At 38.1% G+C, this 20,601-nt stretch overlaps 1 protein-coding gene across 1 annotated transcript in view; it reads right to left on the reverse strand.

Annotated features, from left to right (window-relative positions):
• DCDC1 (doublecortin domain containing 1) overlaps nt 1-20,601 on the reverse strand; it is a 420,863-nt gene that overhangs the window by 235,389 nt on the left and 164,873 nt on the right. Inside the window, exon 9 of the mRNA XM_034769879.1 lies at nt 6,019-6,111. Coding sequence (XP_034625770.1) covers nt 6,019-6,111 — 93 coding nt within the window. The remainder of the gene's footprint in view (nt 1-6,018; nt 6,112-20,601) is intronic.

Here is a 20,601-nt window from a genome sequence, read left to right on the forward strand (position 1 = left end):
ACAACAATGGATTTCATCTGTCATCATGTCACAATTTACCTAGCTTTGTTAGGTCTCTTTGAAGTTACTGTACTCTCCACTCTTAACTAACTTAAATGATTTTGTTTCATCTGAAATTTTTCCCACTTTACTGTTTGCATCTTTTCCAGATGATTAATAAAGTAAATAACATCAAACATAATACAGAGTCTGAAGGCACTCTACTTGTTAACCTTTTGCCATGTTGAAAACCGACCATCCCCCCCCCCCCCCCCCCCTTCTTTGTTTTCTGTTTCTTAGGCAGCTTTTTGTAAGATTTTTCGAAAAACAAAAAACTTTTTTAGGTGGTTTTAAATCTTAAAGACACATTTTAAGATTCTGCACAGCTCACTGCAGGATGTGGAAGTCAAGACATAACTCAGCCAAATTAGTTAGTTGATGTTCCTACTGCAATGGTATTGGGTTATATAATGTAAATGTTACTTAGGGTGAGGACTGATAGAACACTTTCCAATAAATGTGTTCCAATGCTATATTTTCACAGTTACCCTGATATCATCAAAACCCTTTAATGTGTATAGAGCCTGACATTTCAGAGTCACCTATGAAGTAGATTCTCTTCATGTGCCATATATAGAAATCCACTTTTACATGCAATTTTTTAAAATAATGTATTAAAATAATAATCTGAAAATGCTCAAGCTGTTAATTTAACTTTATCACTCAGTTTTGGGGGTATTGATGGTGTAAATATTTCAGGATTTGGCCATCCACTGTTATCAGAAAAAAAATACCCATAATTCTTTTGTTGGAAATTATAGGATGTTTCTTCAGATAAACTTTATATACATTTTAGTACCAGGAAATGTTTACAGAAGTTCCTTTTGTTGTTAGGTAACAGGCTATCTCAAAAGGTAACCCTACATGTGACCTAGGAGAATTATATTAAAATCTAGTAATACAATACCCCTGAACTATTTTACATAGTAAGAATTTTTTTCAATTCCCAGATGTTGCTAAAAGGGGTGTGTGTGGGGGGGGGGAGAGCGGGAATGGAGAAAGACCTGTAAAATTCTTCATCATGAATCTTTTTTCTGCAAATCCTTTTTCCCCCTTTTCAAAAGCAATTCTGAATAGAGGTAAAAGAAGACAAAACTTGACCTTTTGTGATCCCAGCATTAATAGGTCTGTTCATAATTCAATCTGTGTGTGTGTGGATGCATCCATGTGGAAACATGCAGGCCTGAGAGACATAAAGCCTTTCCCTTTAAACATTATCTGACCCTATGAGTCCTCTTCACAAAAGAAGGCTTACGTACGCATAAGTTGAAAAAATGCACACTCTCATTGTGCTGCAGAAAGCCTACACATTTTACTCCTCATTCTCCAGGAAAACTCGACAAGGAAGTGACACTAGTACAGGATTTGGGTGGGTCTACGGTAAGTGAGCAGATTGCTTCAAGAAAAAGTGTATGGAAATAGGGAAACTAGCTATTTCTCCTATTAAAAATATAAGGTCATGTCCTCAGTTGGTGTAAATCAGTGTAGCTGCAGTGACTTCAGTGGAGCTGGGTACTGTAGCCTTGCAAAATTCAACTAGGTGAAGGAGAGTAATCTTTTTTGGTGCAATAATCAAACATTCCCCCCCCCCCTTGTTAGCTGAACTCATCATGATGAAGGGTGCATGTGTAGCTTTTTGAGCCTTGGTTTGTAAATGTTCATGATACTTTGCAAAGCTCCTATACTGGATATACTTATACAGAATACGTAGGTTTTATTCATACCTCTAAATCATATACTTTATACCTTTAACATTTAAAGGTGCTCCTGTGAAGTCAGAACAAAAAAAACCTCTAAGCTTTATTTTTACTATAAATGTATCTAAAAGTCATCTTATTATTCATACTGCCTCCTGTTTCTCCTGTTGGCCTTAATACTAATGTCAGCTGAAATGCTATACAACTCACAGTCCACACATTATCAGGAAGTGCTCTAAGCTACTTCACACTAAACCTGTCAATTGAAATCTCCACAAAGGGTAGAAGACACACAAAAATAGCAATATCAGCTTAGATTTAACAGACCAAGTTTTCAGCTGATGTACATCAGCCAAGCTCTGACGACTTCAGTGGATCTATATTATCTAAGGGTCTGGGTCCAGCATCCTTAATGTGTTTCTAAACTAGGTCTGAAAGTGACATTAAGTATTATAAAGGAATTGTTATTTTTTTAAAACTAAGGATCCAGTTCTGCAAAGTACCAAGCACCTCGAAGTTCTCAGCATCTCAGCTCCCACTAAAATCTGTTGGAGATAAAGGCCAGATTTTTAAAGGTATTTAGGCACCTAAAGATACAGACAGGAGTCAAGTATGCTATCACTTCTGAAAGGTGCCTATCTGCATCATCAGGCACATAAATACCTTTCATAATCTGGCCCTAGATAATCAGCACCTTCTAGAATCACGCCCCACAAGAGATGTGTTAGAAAAAAAAGATGTTGGGAAGCAACAATAGTAAGGAAAGAGATTCAAGATTTATAGTATTGAAAATATTTTTGTTTCAAAATGAGAATGCGTATTAAACTGGTTCATAGGAAAAGAGAAATTCTGAGGATAAATCTATGATGGTGCGTCATAATTATGTTATCTAGTGATGTTATCATAGACTGATAGGGCACTATTCTGCAAATCTTAATCACACAAATAATACTATTGACTTCAATGGCACTACTCTTGTAAATAAAAATTACTTGTGTCTGAGAGACAGGATCAGGCCACTATTTAACACAACAGTGCAATTCAACTGTAAATGAATAATCAGAAAATAGCTCTGTTTTTTGACTGGCTCTGCACATCTACTTTTTACATAATATGACTGATAAGAATTAATATGTTTGCAAATGTGATCCAAAAATTTTAATTATGATTAAACTTGGCTGAAACCTTTATTGGTGGAATACAATTATTTATAAAATACAGATAACATTTAAAATAAATATGCATCAATTAATATGGAATTATAATTAAGTCCCTAAGGAATACACCTCTACCCCGATATAACGCTGTCCTCGGGAGCCAAAAAATCTTACCGCGTTATAGGTGAAATCGTGTTATATCAAACTTGCTTTGATCCACCAGAGTGCGCAGCCCCGCCCCCCTGGAGCACTGCTTTACCGCGTTATATCCGAATTTGTGTTATATCGGGGTAGAGGTATATAAGGCATTCAAATTAGTATCAAATAACTTTAAAGCTACTCTATTATGATCATATGTAATATTAATAATTCCATCAATCTAGGATTGATTCTTATTGACCGGACTATCTAGACTCCAAGTTTCCATAAAGAGCTGCCTTAGACAAATCCTCAGTATCAGATTGTCAGAAAAACAAACAAACCACAAATGAAGAACTCTGAAGGAGGACAAAACAGAAACTGATAGGACAGGAAACTACAGAACCAAAATGGAGAGGGCTAGCATATACATGGAGGAAAGACCAGAAGAACATAACAAGACAGCCATTGCACTGTAACCCGCCGAGCAAGGATAACATGGATGCACACAACAGAAGTAGAACTGAAAGTTATCAAAATGATATGGGAAGTAGCTAAGACTGCAGGAGTTAAGCAGCAGAGGTGGATGCAATGGTGAAGACCTTGTGTTCTGCATGGAATAGAGAGGCATAAGACAGAGAGAATCTAGGACTGATTTGCTTAAAAAAACCCAAAAGACAAAACACATTGACCTAGATTCTCTGGTCTGGGGAAGCTGTGTTTGTTGCAAGTCTGCTGGGGGGGGGGGGGCAGAAGAAAAGGCACCTTTAAGCCACCTCTGTTTGTGCCCAGAGACTGTTCCAGAATACAAATACAGCTGAAGCAGATGGGCACACTGGACTCACTCCCTTTCCTACACTAGGAGCTAGGGAAAAGGGTGGTATCGAGCCTCTTTAGTGGCCTGTATCGCTCAGGTACTCTTCATGTGGGGAGATTATTGTTTTGTCTCTCTTACATGGCAAGGATTTATAAACCTGTTAAAACTTCCTAAATAAATGTTTAACACACACTGACACCCTCCTGCCCTCCCTCCCACTGGAGCAGAATAGAGAATCTGATCAATTGTTTCACGTTATTTTTCATCCTTAAATTATAACTAACTGATTTTCACGTGTAGTTTGAATGTAAATTTGTAGTGTCTGTAAATGAACTCTGTAACATATACCTATACGCTAGACTCCTATAATTAAAAAGTATGTGTGATTTAGACAAATATCTATAGCAACTTTGTGTTTCCTTTTATTGCCATGTGCTTCCAACGTATCAAAGCAAACCATAGGCTTGTAAGAGAAACTTCAAGGTAGCATTTTTGTGAAGGAGCAGTAAATTCTGTTTGTCTTGGGTGCTAAGAATTAAGAAATTGGTTGGTCCCTCAGGATCATTTCTAATAAGGGATGAGGATATAAATGTTTTGTCATTCAGTGCATGCCTTTCAGCAGGCAGAGATAGAATTAGTATGTCCACCAAAATTTATTTAACTCCAGAGGGAGCTACTGGTTCAATCTCCAGAGATAGTCCTAGGACTTTTGCCTAAGTAAGGAGTTTAGGATTGGGGCCAATGCGCACAGTATATTAAATTGGTTGGTTATGGATTAAAAAAAGCAAATAGTACAAATGGTGAGTAAACTACAAATTTTCAATGCTGAATAAAGAAAAGTAATGATTAGTCAAAATGATTAGACAAAAGAGCTCCTGTGTCCTGAAGTTTTGTGTGTTCCTGCCATCGTACGTGCATGAGTCTTTCAAGGGCTACCATTTCAAATAAGTTATTACATGAGTCTTCAATCTTTGGAGATGGACAAGGTTTCCACTTTTCCAAGATAAACTATTTGCATACAGAAACAGTCCATGGGAACCAGAATTTTGAAAGATTTCTAAGGTCTAATTTTAGCTATGTAAGTCCTAGTACTGTTTGAAAGTTTCAGATGTTAAAGGAACATCCAAATTTAAATAAAATATGTTCTGTCACGCACATCTCTCTAAACGCATGTCACCTTAGGGCAGACCCAGACTATAGGCATCAATGAACCAGGGGCTTTGCAACATTTCCTATATTTATCATCCTCTTTTGTGCCTACCTTAAATGCAAATGAGGTGGGTCACTGAATCGTAAGAAGTATTTTCTGTTGAATCTATCAGCTGAGGATTATTCAATATGATACAGCCAAATTCCTTTGGTTTATAGTTTAAATGATTCCCAATTCAGATCCCATGAGGAATTCAATTTATATAGCTAACTGCTGTTGCTTTTATAAGGGAAGAAGTCACAGACATAGGCCTAACATATTTATCAATACCCAGCTGTTTTAGCCAATATGGAGATTATAGAGTGGCAAAAGGATTAGGCCAGAATAGGTGCTCCTGTAGATGCATTAATATGAGATACTGCCAAGAACATGATTTCTGGAGACTATGTGTAATTTAGGGCCTCATTTGGTTTTAATGCATCTTCTAGCTTTATCCCAACTAATTCAAGAACTCCTTGTCCTGTCCAGTTTCCACATTATAAATTTATTTCTGATAAGAGAGTTAACCTAAAAGAACTAAGTCTTTGTACAGAGGGAGGTGAAATATAAAACAGGATCATATTCATGCTGCCATCAATGGGGATTTTGTCTTAGAAACTTGAACGGTAGAGCTCAGCCCACAGAAAGGAGACTAAGACATTAATTCTTATTCAATATGTAGCCAAGCAGGAGTATTCCATCTGTGTCTTGATATCATAACACTGCTTACTTTAACAGGAAAATGCAGTAGTACATTTTGAGGTTAGAAAATCTGACCTCACCATGTGTACATGGGTAATCAGTATTATAAATGCCTTCTACTAAATCAATACGTAGCAGATTATTTTAAATAACCCTCCTCTTTTAGTTATATGCAGGGATTAACATCAGTTTTATATTCAAATATAAATAATAGCTCTCACTGTCTTTGAAATGTTTTTCCAGATTTATCACAATATTTAACTGATATTATTCACTTACCTTTTCTTGCTCTAAATATAATTCCTCTGTTGTCATTGAAAGAATGCCTTTTTCTGTGATTTCCCCTCTCTGACCATCAATGGCAAAATCCATCTGAAAAATTTAAAATCATTTCTTGAAATATGCATAAAATGCTTTTGATTACAACCCATATTTACAACAGTGAAAACATTTTAATAGAACATTGTGATACAATCATTCATACACAAGCTCATTCACAGAATATTTATTCTATGGCAATTTGAAAATACAGTTTTTATCAACATTCTAGGGACAGTTCAATTTAGAATATATATATGTGAAAAAACTCACCCTTTAGAATGAATAACCTAACTTTGAATATATGAAATTTTTAATTTTTATCTTATAGTTATTTTGAAGTTGGCAAACAGTTTTTAAGATATATCTAATATAGACAATAATAAAATAAGTTGTGGTACCTAATACTTTTTAGTCATTCACTACTATATAGCTTGCTTAAAAAACAAATTCTAGCTCTGTGAGTGGGGTCTGCTGTTACCTCTCCACGGTGATGCTAAGAGAGAAGTGGTCCCAACACCACATTTCCCCTGATGAAATAGTCTTCTGATGAGATTTCTCAGCCCTTGCCCCACTCTGGGATCACTGTATGAGGACCACAAAGCTTAGACAGAGCCACTGTCCCCTCTGCAGGAGCAGATTCCAAACAAATGGTGCAAGTGCACCACCTTTCCTTTTGACCCTCTCAGGTTATCAGTTGTGAGAACTTACTGGGTAAAATCCTGTCCCACTGAAACCAATGGAAGCTTTGCTATTGATTACAATGGAACCAGGATTTTACCCACTGTCCCACACTTTGGGTGGAATTGTGACTACACATCTTGGAATAAGCCTTACAGCCACACACACAGAGTCCAAGTCTCTGCACAGGAAAAGTATATGCTGGGAACTTGCTACTGCTAGGCCACATTGTCAGATGACTGGGTAATAGTGCATCCATTGGCGTCACAGAGCATAGCTGATAGTAAGACTGAAAGGACTGAGGGTGAGTGGGTAACTATTTAGGCAACTGTACAAGTTAAGGTTGATTAATGATAAAGTATAGTGAAGTTTAGGCCAAAAGCTTTTCACCATAAAGCCAAGGTTTTATTCTTGCAATCCACAATGGGCACCAGCACAATTAACTGCACACAAAATGCTATCTTTCACATGATAAAACACATTGTAGACGCCCTTGTAGCTTTCTGAATACAACAGAGTAAATGCTTGGAAACCCAAAAAGACTATGAGTACTGTAGTAAGACAAAGCTCCATGCCATTATTAAGAAAATGTAAGACACAAACATTTGAACGTTTTCAAACTCTTGCTGTGTTGTTCATAAATATAACATTTAAATACATTTTGCAATACTGTTCACAAATAGAAATCAAATAAGAAATATGTAAAGCAAAAGTTGAATCAAGAGAGAGCATTTTCACTTTGAAAAATTATGCAACGTTAATAGCGTCTCCTTCAAGTATCCAGACATAATGATAATATGCCCATTTTTTCTTTTAGGGCGCAATTCTCCTGTCATTTATGCCTAGCGCATCTCTACATTTGGCATAATTTAAATGAAAGACACATTACAGGTCTCACTTGTTCAGACTGCATGAAATCTTTTTCTGTTCTGTTCAGGTTCTTACATCATGCCCATCACCACAGAGTCAAAGTGCCTGCTGTTTGAAAAATGTTTTGTATATTAGGCATCATTTCAGACAGACAACAGGTGAGTGCCTTCCAATAAGATTAAAGAGATATATAATTTGTCCAACAGAACAATTTTGTCCAAGAGAGTTAACTACATATGTCTTTCAAAGATTAGAAACACTTCAAAATGTTGGCATGCCAATTAAAAGTTAGGAAGACAGTTTCCCCTTCAATGCTAAACCTGGGCACCATTCACAGTAAATCCATGTATCATCAAGTATTATACATGTACTAAATATGGGAGTGAAAAAAACCAAGAAGCTCTACAAGTTGCAGTTCAGAGAGTTCCTACGGAGGTAGAGATATAGAGCTGGATCTACATAGTTCTACCAGAATAAGTCAGTATTGATCCATTGACTTCCATGGAACTAAACCAATTTACTGCAGCCGAGGTTGTGGCCCATGGCTTTCAGATCCAAAAATGAGGCAATGCTTCATATGTGTGGATATCACAAGATTCACAGGGAAATCCTGTGGATCTTGGGGCATCCAAAATGTGCCAGGGAACCCATGTAGAGAACCAGCCCTTCCCCCTTGCCAGCAAAACTCACTCAAGAGACATGCTGTCATGGTCTCCTGATCCATAACCCAAAGTGGGTTGATGGCATAGAGCAAGACCCTACAGATAACAGAGTAAGCACTAATTTCTGCAGGAAATTCCTAATGGGTTTACAGACGGGTGATGGCACAAAGTGGCTCTTCCCTTGCCCATCTCCTTCTACTTAGGTATGTCCTTTCACAACCCATACGAGACTGATTACTAATGTTCATGTGGAGGACCTTTCACTGAACTGGGGTAGGGGAATTATATTTCTTTAGGCTTCCTGCCTCAAAGAGCCTGTTTACACTAGGGACTTTTAAAACATTGTCCACTAATTTTAGTTCAGTTCCACCCAGGTCAGCAAGATTGGTAGCATTAATGTACATGGATCTCCAGCTGCTGTCATCAATTTATTCATTATGCCAGGCAGACAGACACTGATCAGGATTAGGTGACATGTTGCCGATGTCCCATCTGCACTAGGCTCCCAGCATTGATAACCCAGGTGGAGGTGAATTGGTGTTAACCTGGATGTCTAGAATAGACAGGGGCCACGCATAATTGTGTCATTGGAATAGGAATTCTTCTTTCATTCATCTGTGACATGCAGTGGGAAATTGTATGACCTCAACTCTGTACATATACCTGTGCTAATTTTCTCTCTTCATTTTATGATATCTGAATTCTTACACAAATAACAGCACAGTAGTTTGTTATTTTTAATAAAGGATTTAAGAAAGCTTAGAGAGAGGGACAGAAAAGAGAAACTGAAAACAGTGAGAAAAGAGAGAAAAGAAAAGAAGGAATTCAGAATTGAGAGGGAAAGAAATAGAAAGTAGCCAAAACCAAAAGAAAAGAAGAGACAGCAAAGAAGAGTATAATTAAAGAATCAGAAGATGGAAAAGAAAAGAAATTAAATTAAGAGAAAAAATAGTTAAGGTATGAAGAATTGAAAAAATGTATTTGGACAAAAAATGAGGGAGAAAGAATGAAAGAAAAGAAGTACAGGGAAAGAGAGCACAAAGATGATGGAACGAATACAAAACAAGGAAAAAAGTAAAAAGCAAATAGTAAGACAGAGAGTAAAAGTACAAAAATCAGCAAATTTGATGGACATTGGTCAGTCTCCCTAAATTTTCTGAAAACTTTAAGCGTCTGGGTGAATAGGCAATCTAGCCTTTCTTAAAATCATGTGGGAAAAGCTTTAAAAAATACAATACAATGGACAAAATTTTCTGCCACCTTGTATCTTGTGTAATTATTTACTACTTTGCAGAGTATATGCAATGCTGTATTAAAATGCTATCATTCTGATCTGGTAATATTTTACATTCACTTTGCACAAGTGTAACTGAATACATAGATGCAACCTCATGGCGAATCAGGCCTAATGTGCAATTAAAGGCTAGTTGTGACTATTTTACAAATATGTTCACTTTTAATAAATTCTTATAATCTTTTCCTTGTTTCTTTGTAAGATGCATCCCAGACATAATTTCTCCACAAATTATTGAGGAGAATGGGTTCTTAACCTCCCATGGAGGGTATGCAGCTAGCAAAGCATAAAGTTCAGGATAGCATAAAGTGAGCTATGCTTTCTGATCACACAGAAATTGTTCTTCCAGCATAGCAGCTGTACAAGCCAACTTTTTAGGTGCTGCATATAAACATTTTAAAGAAAGAAGATACCAAATGCTTGTTTACATTTAAAATATGTCATAATGATTAAGTAGGACCTAAGAAAGCCAACTTTTTTTACAGATAACAAAATAAAAACCCTTGAAAGATAATAAAAGGGTGGATTAATCAATTTTCCTTTCAACAGATGGGCATAAAGAATTAGTGGAAAATGTTTGTGTTTTGAGCGATAGAATATAACAGAATGTATGGCTGGACATTTTATAATTATAGTTATGAGATAACAAATGGATCAATAATTATATATTCAAAATACAAAAGAGTTTTAACTAAATTTTCATAGTTTGCTCTAATATTATAAAATATCTAATTAACCTGCATGTAGAGCATATAACCAATTTATAGTCTCAAGACCTCACCATAAGAAAAACTTATGCCCAGTAATTTTAAAATATTAACTTTGTTACCAATTAGCACATAACTACTGTTCAAATAAACAATCTGAATTATGTTTTATATGCAGATAAATATAAAAAATGCAATTTAACATAAAAACTGTGGCAATCAGCCTTCAGATATATATATTGACAAGATTACCCAATGGCCTATTACTATACAAAAGAGTGGGACAAATTACTTATTTATATATACAAAACATGCTTATAAAGGCCAGCTGCAGGTATTTTTTGGAAAGTGCATTTTAATAAGGTCCTATTCAGTAGGGGAACAAATGGGGGAAAAGTAGTTTGCACTACAGAGTTTAGTGCAAGAGCTCTCTCTTTTTCTAACAACGAAATCAATCATTTGTCCAGACTGTGGGGAGTCAGAGTTAGTTACTGAAAAGAGCTCCATATATAAACAAGTCAATAACTCATTGTGTGTTATTGTTGGGCTGAAGAAGTCTGCTTTCAAAAAGCTGCCCCTGCTTCTCTGAGAATGAATGTCACTGTATTCAGAGAGTGGGAGAGGGATCTTTTGTTTCTAGCTATTGCAGGCTGCCATTTATGTATGGGAAAAGAGAAGTAGCTGCTAGTTGTTGCAGAAAAACTATACCATAACTATTGCACAATTCTACATTATGGCTGTCCTGGAAAAGACCTTATTTTTGTAAATATACTTCTGTTAAAGACATTACAAGTTTGCTTGAACTGCTGAAATCTTTATTAATATTCTTTACATAATTATTTTCACTTTATAAAGAAGAAAATGACAATAGAAATTGTGATGACAACATATTTAATAACTTGATTTTATCTGAATATGAATAATTAAAGCAATTAACCAATTATGTTTGATAACTATAGTTACTCAACATTTGCGCTATAGATAACTATATTTAGTCATTTAATAGTAGTATATAAGTAAGCTTTGAACTTTATGATATTCTGTGTTTCTTGTAATAATTAAAAGATTACGAAAGAGTAGTAACTAAATCATCTCAATTCAGATTTGGGAAAAAAACGAGAAGTGCAGCATATTGTAGTTCAAGCTGCAATAGTTAAGCTTGATTCCTTGATCTCCAACAGTATAGCTTCCAAAAAGTGTTAGTGTTCTAGCCTGATAATTTACAGGACCATAGGCCCCAATCCTGCAAACAAACGATATACATTCCACAAGTAAGCACATGTACTTGGATCAGTACAGTTACTCACACGTGCGTGTTTGCAAGAGCATAGTGTAATGAGGTTCTTATTGACCACAGGTGAGCCTTCTTGCATCTAGGTCTGGGAATGTAGTTTTCGCTGCATAGGGTGCCCCCTTGCTCTTCGTTGCTCACTTTGCTATAGTCTTTCTTCTGGTAAGTTGGCCCTCCAGCTAGGTCACCCTTTAGTCCACCCCTACCATGATTATGAAGGACAAAAGGACAACTGTCCAAATGCCATCTCCAGATTTGAGGCTCTATGCCACTATACCAATGGCTGGTAGGGCAACATGGGCCCACCCGCTAAGCTGGGTTTCAGCCCAGGGAACCTACAACCAGCAATCCAGGTTCTGTTGCTGTTTCCCTGGGCTCCTTTCTACCAAGTCTCTCTATTTTCTCTTGCTGGTTTCTGGATTTACCATGGAAGCTTACTTACTCCCTGTAACTACTTCACCGCTACTACCTTCTTGCCAGACTCCTTACTCCGGGGCAGGCTCTCCCCCTGGGACTTCGTGCTTGTCCCTGCTGACCTCCCTCATCCCAGGGACTGACTGCAAAGATCCTTTCTTTGAATTTGTTTTTTGGCACATCATATGAAACTATGACCACCATTTTCGTCATTCACTTTTAGCCATATTTTTTTTTAAAAAGTACTTTCACTTCGTCTAGTATCCTTAAGGAAATGCAACAATTTTTGCACTATTCCATTTTCCTGATATTCTCACTAGTCCCTTTAGGGAAAAATCTTTGATCCAAGCTGACTCAATTTTCCATAAAATAACTTTCTTTCCACAGAATATTGCCCACAATGCCATAGATCATGATCAACAGTTTCTTTGGTTTTGCACACATTACACAACCCACCTTTATGTATTTTAATAAATTTAATTGATCATTTAAAGCACAATGAGCTGCTAACACTATAAAATGACTACTTTACTTTTTGTATCTGATTATGTAGAATAGTATTATCTTCGATTTTTGAGCATACATCATAAAATCTTCATCCTTTTGTTTCCTTAATCCATAGTTCTTGGCATTCCTTCACAAACTCCTTCATGACCACACTTGTCTACTTAAGGGTATCTTAATATCCACTTACTCATTTTTTAGAGCTTGTTTTGCTGCTTTGCCAGCCACCTCATTTCCATGTATGCCGATATGTGCCATAATCCATACTATTGTTACGCTGATACCTACTTGCATTATTTCCGTAGTTAGGAATATTATTTCACTGTTTGTGTCATTTTTTTCTTCCTGAAGTCCGTGATCTGATTGTCATAATGCCTGACAAGGCATCAAATAAAATTACAGCTGCAGCCAGTCACACATCTCATACTCAGGCTAATACCAACATTATCCCTATTAGTTCAGCCATTAGAATAGTCACATAATTCAGTAGCCTTTTAGATTTCTGGACTGGGATCACAGAAGGCTGTTCCCACTCCACCGGGGCTGTCATCTTTTGATCCGTTTGCATAGACTTGACAAAGCCAGCCCCATTTTTCATAAATTAATTCAGAAATTGTATTGGTCATAGTGTGTAGTATTTTCATTCCCTTGTTTTTTTTCATACTATTCCAAATCCACAAATGGGAGAAATAACTGTCCAGTTGTAATTTGATTTCCCATGACTAAAAATTTTTAGTTCTCTCAATTTTTCATTTATATATATCTCCTTGACCCATTTTTTCCCTGATAGTATGAGGAAGTCTGTGGCAATCCATCAAATTTTGTCTATTAATTTCTCAGCAATCCTCATAAATCCATTGCATACTTCTATTTTCATTATTCCCTTTTACCTTTGCCCAAAAGACTAGATCTAATAGTTCCATCCTTAGGTTTATAGGTGCTTCTCCAGTGGCTATTTGCAGCACACATTGATGTTGTTCTCATTGCATGACAGTTCCAAGTTTCTAATAGCTGTTTTCGAAGCTGAACCAAACGCTTGTCATCTGTAGTCTAAAACTGGTCTTATCGATGCACTATATATCATCAATACCTTCTTATCTGCATCCCATTTGTATCCAGCTATACTGTTAAGTAATTTAATTCTACTTTTACAATTTTTATGATATAATCTATGTGACCTTTCCAAGTTAATGTATTATCAGTTAATTTATTATTATCGTAGGAACATAAATTTTTGAACTATCTTAATTTTTTCACCATAAAGAAATAAGTCCCAGTCTTCCCTGATTTTCTTCCTGGTTAAAAGCATGCCCTTAGTTTTTGCAAATGAGCATTTAAATCCCCAAACATTTTCCCACTTGGAAATTCTCTGGAGTGTTTCATTTGTCTTTTGCTCAGCTACTTTAAGTCTTTTATGCTTAGTCCATATAGCACAGTTGTCTGCAAAAGGGGAAATACCTATTCCTGTCTGTACACTTTCCAAGAGGTCATTTATCATAAGGGAAAACAAAGTAGGGCTGACAATACTTCCTTGTGGAATTCCATTTGCAAGCTTGTAGGTTTTTAATAAAGTTATTCCCACTCTGACTTATATAGTTCTGTCACTTAAAAAGTCCCTAATCCACCAAAACATTCTCCCTTTTATTCCAATTTTAGCTAGTTTATATAGGAGGCCTTCCCTCCATAGCATGTCATATGCTTTTTCAATGTCAAGGAAAACTACTGTTTTTAAAGTTCTTAGTCCTTATGCTTTTTTGTACCTCTGTTTCCAGTCCCTATATGGTCAACTGTACATCTCCCTTTTCTGAAGCCACTTTGTATCTCAGTCATAATATCATTTTTCTCTAAGTATTCCACTAGTCTTACATTTATCATATTTTCCTCACACATGATGTGAGAGCAATAGGCCTATAAACATCAGGTCTTGTATGTACCTTGCCTGGTTTCCTAATTAGTATCACCAATTCTTGTTTCTATTCCATTGGCAGCAGCCCTTCCCCCTTGTCCTCTTACACCCCCCAACCCTCATATATCATTATGTAACCACAATAGAATCTTAAGACTCCCTTCTGACAAGTGTGGAAGCATTTAATTACTTATGATATCTTTACCTGGTGCTATATTTTTCCTTGTTCTATTGGCTGCAATAAGCTCCTGCACAGTACAATTTTTGTTTAACACATCATGAGTATATTCTCTCTAGCCATTTCATAGTTCACAGCTTTCCTCGATAAACCTCCTTTTTTCCCCACTCATGTAACTCACTGCTTTGATTCATATTACTACTGACTTTTGGAATTCTTTTGCTAAAGTGTCTGCCTTTCCTAAGTTAGAGACCTCAATTTCATTGTTTACAATATGTTCAGGTACACATTTACTTTTACTTCGAATTCCATTAATTCTTGAATTTGCTTATATATTTCTGAAGTTCTGAATATTTGTTCAATTTCCTACAGAAATTTCTCCAACTTCATTTTTTGTCTTTCTGATAATCCTTTGTGCCACCAGACAAATGATTATATATTTTATAAAATTAATTAAGCCTTTACTATTAATTGTGTGTCTTGCTTGCTAATATGCCTCATTTCTTTCATTCATTGTTATTTGCAATCCTCATTCCAACAGGGAACTGGATTTCTAAGGCAGGGGCCATTTGATGTTTTGTTGATGGCCAGATCAAGTGCTACTATAATTCCTTTTATTATGTTGTTATAGAATTCTTCTAGGTTGTCACTTTTACAATTGCTACATAAATATTCATCAAATTGAATCTTGAAAATGTCCCTAATCAGCTTTTCAAAAATTTCAGCAAGGGACTCTTCTTGTGTTTTCGACATTTCCTTGGTCTTGGTACTCAATAAGCGTAGAGAAGTGATCACTTCCCATTTCAGTCTTCTTTATGAATTTTCCCAGCATTTACTAGCTCTATTATTTGTTCCAAATCCCAAATCCAAAACAGAAAACGATCCATCCACTGAATTAAATCTAGTAGGTGCACCTGTATTCAATATAATCAGGTTATGCATATCAATAAATTGTTCTAAGCATTTACCATTTAGATCAATTTTCTTATTTCACCATGGCTCATTGTGACTACTAAAGTCTCCACAAATTATGAATGGATTTTTGACATTATTAACAAGGGTTCCTAATTCTAAAATAACTATTTTTACGTGCACTATAAACATTATAAATCTGTATGTGTTTTTGTTCTGTACGGGAATCTCAATAGGATTATATTCAAAACTTAAGTTTCTGCACATTGACAGAACCAAATTCCTCTTTTATAAATATAAGTTGAAAATTAAGCTTTTTTTCAATTTTAAATTGTTTAAATATTCCTCATATTGATACATCAAGAGACTGAAAAACTCAGCTATAATGAGCCTAACTCAACAGTAAGCAGAAACACCTGTCTCATGAATCAGGGAAGACAGACAGAGTCCATACTGGGGGACTAGCATGGGCTATGAAGCGCAGAAGCTTGATGGATGTTTCACTAAACCAAGCCCATATGAATTCATCAAAAAATACTGGGATTGAATAGTAATCTGTTAAATTTATAAACTACTGAAAACCTACAATACTACTCATAACATCATAATAAATTCCTTGAACCATAAAAAACTCCAAAAGGAAAAAAAAACATTTTGTTTCTATTAAAAATCATCATTAATATTAGCATGAACTTATTACATTTAATTTCAGCAAAAAGACTGACCCACAAATCTCTTCAAATAGTTTCAGAGGAGAGAAAAAGAATGCATCTGCAGAAGCGCACATATTTACAGCAAATGGGCATTTGCAAATCTAGAACAAGATATGCAACTATTTGATTGTACAATGCCTTCACATATTTCCAAGTTCACCTACTGAGCCCTGTTTGATAATGTGGCATTTATTATCTATAATATGGGATGGAATGTAAAAATTTTCAGAATTAGTGTTAAGGTTACTAGTTAGTGTTGCGATTTCCTCTGAGACCTTTTCCACTCAGCTTATCCAGAACACCTCGTCCAGTTCTATGGAATCCAAAAACTTAGTTTGAATCCAAACAAGTCCATGATGTTTTTTTACTGGCATTTCATAAAACTACACCTGAGGTGATCAAAGAACTCCAAACGACATAATTATAAATCAGATTATATATATATTCTAAAACAAACACATGCTCACTACATTCTACATTGTATCATACGCTTTATGATTGGCTTACTAATTTTATGAACCAATCCCTGTATAGATCATGAGTTATCCATGAGATACGAAGTGTGCTAGTAGGCAAAACTGCAGTTGCAAGCTTGTCACACATTATTCTTCTTACTATTTCTTTATCTACTAGCTACATATTATTTACAAGGCCACTTATGAATTCACGCTTTGTCCATTGTTAACCTCTGCTTCCTTACTTCTGTTTTCTTTCATTGTACATGCAAGGCCAACAGTTAGCTGGATCTATCTGGCAAATACCCAACCAATATATATAAAATGTAACTTTCAATAAACTAAATACATACACATACATAAAGTATTAAGCTGCTTCTATATAGTGTGCATTTACCCAATAATGTGTGTAACCTTTCAAGGGCAGGGGAACTATTTTGCAAATATTGACACAAGCAAATGCATTCAGAGACAAAAATACTAAAATATACTAACATTTATGGTTGTGATACATTTCTTGATTACCTTATTATCTACAGTATACAGAGAGATTGTTTTTCTCAGTTTTGACGTATTGGTAGAAGCCTTAATATCAAATGTCACTGTTTATAAGTAAAACTCTCATTACAAAAACAAGAGTCTTGTATAATTAAAAGAGAAAAATACAATCAAAATAATATATATAAAAACTGGACCAGATCCTAAACTGAGCCTGAGTTCTGCTCAGTAAGGAGGTAGGAAGAAACGTCGTTTTCCATTCCATGATCATGGTAGCAGCTGAGGGCTAGTTTCATCATAAGCTACTCTAACTTGTGTTGGCTGAAAGGCTTCTCTAGGGATTGTTGCACTGACCCAGGATTTTCAGAGTACACCACTCTCCAGCAATGCCCACTTCTGTCTCCAACCCATCCCCAATACTAGTCTTCTGGAGTGAGTGCAGGTAGTACTGCCAGTGCATGTAGTCCTTAAAACCTGGCTTTCTTCTCAACATAGCCCAGTGTCTTTGCCACACTGGACTCTTTGTTTGTTCTCCTCGGTCCCTGTACCAGGACAGCCACCCCATGTCAGAAGTAAGGCCCTCTGCTGTGCCTGCTCAACACTTCTGATGCCCTAACAAGCCAGCTAAACAGCCTGATGGACCATCCTTCCTGATTGGCTCAGGAAGCCACCAGGCCATTTTTTTAATCTAGCAGCAGCAGTAGCTTGCTGACTGTTCAACACCCACACACTCTCTGCCTCCCTGCAGGGGTAACAGAAGCTCCCTAAAAGTGGGAGGGCCAACAACGCCTGAACTGTGGCTCCTTCCCCCCACGCTGTCCCTTCCCTGGTCTTTGCACACTCCCTCTCCTCGAGCCCCTGTCCTCACTGCCCTTTCCCCCCTGAGGCCCTGCCCCCATGCTGCCCCATCCCCCAAGGTCCTGCCCCCACACTGCTCCTTCCCCTCGATGCCCTGCCCCCGCACTGCCCCTTCTCCCTGAGTCCCCCACCCTTGTGCCACCTCTTCCCCCCAAGACCCCGCCCCCTGCTCAGTCCTCTCCGCCCTCCTTCCCCCATTTCTCACCCTTATGTCTGGTAAAAAGTGATGGAACCATGGCCCCCTGGCTGCCCCATTCTGGTGTCCCTGCCTCCCCATGCTCATCTCCCCAAGTCCTGCTCCTGTTTTGCTCTTCCACTCCAGCTCAGGTACTGCCCTGCACCGAGCCTCATTCCCCTCTTGTTCCAGCCTTGCTCCTGCCTCAGAATCAGCCCTTTTCCTGCCATCCTTGATGCCTGGTAATCCAATTCCAACCCTTGACTCTGCCTCAACCCTTTGCTCTGGCATTCAGACTCTGACCACTAGGCCTGACTCCCGCTCCGACTACTAAGCCTGACCACCTACGACCCGGTCTGCTGAAAAACCCCAGCCCTTCCTTTTGGAATGCAATCCTGCTCTTCCACATGGAAACTCTGAGAGTCTCTCTTCTGGAAGCATCCTTGCTGGGGAGTATCCCTCACTCCCCCCATACCTTTCACTGTTCCTTGGGGTCCAGCTCTCCTGCAAGGAAACGTCAGCAGGAAAACTCCTCTGCTGCTCCCACTTCCTTCAGTCCTTTCTGTCCTGAGAGCCAGCATCTATTTCTGCTGCGGCTCCTGCTTTCAGCTCTTTATGACCCAGGCTTTCTGTCTTGGGGACTCTCTTTGCTGAACTCCTGCCACCAGCCCTCTCCCAGGAATCACCATCTGTCTCTGGCAGCTCTCATCTCCTACCCTTTTCCAGTCTGCTCTGACTTTCCCAGTCTCTTTCTCACAGTGAGGTGGCAAAGTTAGCAGACGATACAAAATTACTCAAGATAGTTATGTTCAAAGCTCACTGTGAAGAGTTACAAAGGGATCTCACTAAACTGGGTGACTGAGCAACAAAATGGCAGATGAAATCCAATACTGATTAATGCAAAGTAATGCACATATGAAAACATAATCTCAACCATACATATAGGCGCCAACTTTCTCCGGCTCTGGTGGGTGCCCGCGCCCCCGCCCCTTTCCCTGCCCCTAGCCCCGTCCCGACTCCACCCTTTCCCCACCCTGGCCCCGCCCCCATTCCAACTCCATCCCCAAAGTCCCCGCCCTAACTCTGCCCCCACCCTGCCCCTATTGGATCCCTTCCCCAAATCCCCGCTGCGGTCCCGCCTCTTCCCCCAGCATGCCACATTCTCCCTCCTCCTTCCTCCGTACCTGCCCCGCGAATCAGCTGTTTCACGGCGCAAGCGCTGGGAGGGAGGAGGAAGAAGCAGGATGCAGCGGCGCGATCGTGGAGGAGGTGAGGCAGAGGTGAGCTGGAGCAGGGGGGGCAGGAAGGGGAGCTGCCAGTGGGTGCTGAGCACCCACCAATTTTTTTCCATGGGTGCTCCCGGAGCACCCATAGAGTTGGCGCCTATGACCTTACATACAAAATGACAGTGTCTAAACTAGCTGTTATCATTCAAGAAAGAGATCTTGGAGTCATTGTGGATAGTTCTCTGAAAACATCCACTCAATGTGCAGTGGCAGCCAAGAAAGGAAACAGAATGTTAGGAACCATTACGAAAGGGATAGAAAATAAGACAGAAAATATCATAATACCACTATATAAATCAATGGTACAACCACACCTTGCATACTGATTGCCCCATCTCAAAAAAGATATATTAGAATAGGACAAAGGACAGAGAAGGGCAACAAAAGTGATTAGGGGTATGAAACAGCTCCAAATGAGGAGAAATTAAAAAGACTGGGACCTTTCAGCTTAGAAGAGAGATGACTAAGGAGGAATATGATAGAGGTCTATAAAATGATAAATGGTTTGTGGCGAAAGTGAATGCTTACCCCTTCACATAACACAAGAACCAGAGTTCACTCAATTAAATTAATAGGCAGCAGGTTTAAAACACAGTATTTCTTCACACAATGTACAAACAACCTGGGAAACTCATTGCTGGGGGATGTTGTGAAGGCTAAAAGTATAACTGGGTTCAAAAAAGAATTAGATCAGTTCATAGAGGATAGGCCAAAATGGTCAGGGATGGAATCCTGTGCTCTGGATGTCCCTAACCCTCCAACTGTCTGAAGCTGGGACTGGACAACAGGGGATGAATCACTCAAAATTGCCGTGTTCTGTTCATTCCCTCTGAAGCATCTGGCACTGGCCACTATCAGAGATTGGGTACTGGGATAAATGGACCATTGGTCTAACCTAGTATGGCCATTCTTATGTTCTAGGCCTCTTATAGACCCCAGATGCTGCCCCACACTCTGAATTGGCTCAACTGGAAGAATCTGGATTGGAATAGGAGAGCTTAGCTCAGCTTTTTTTATGGGCCAGATGCTCTGGGTATATCTACACCATAATGTAAGCCCAGGGTTAGTGGGACTTGAGTCAGCTGATCCATGTTAGGGAACCCTGGGGTTAAGTGTCTACATTTTATTTTAACCCTATGT

The sequence above is a fragment of the Trachemys scripta genome, chromosome 4, assembly GCF_013100865.1.
Source record: "Trachemys scripta elegans isolate TJP31775 chromosome 4, CAS_Tse_1.0, whole genome shotgun sequence".
NCBI lineage: Eukaryota > Metazoa > Chordata > Testudines > Emydidae > Trachemys > Trachemys scripta.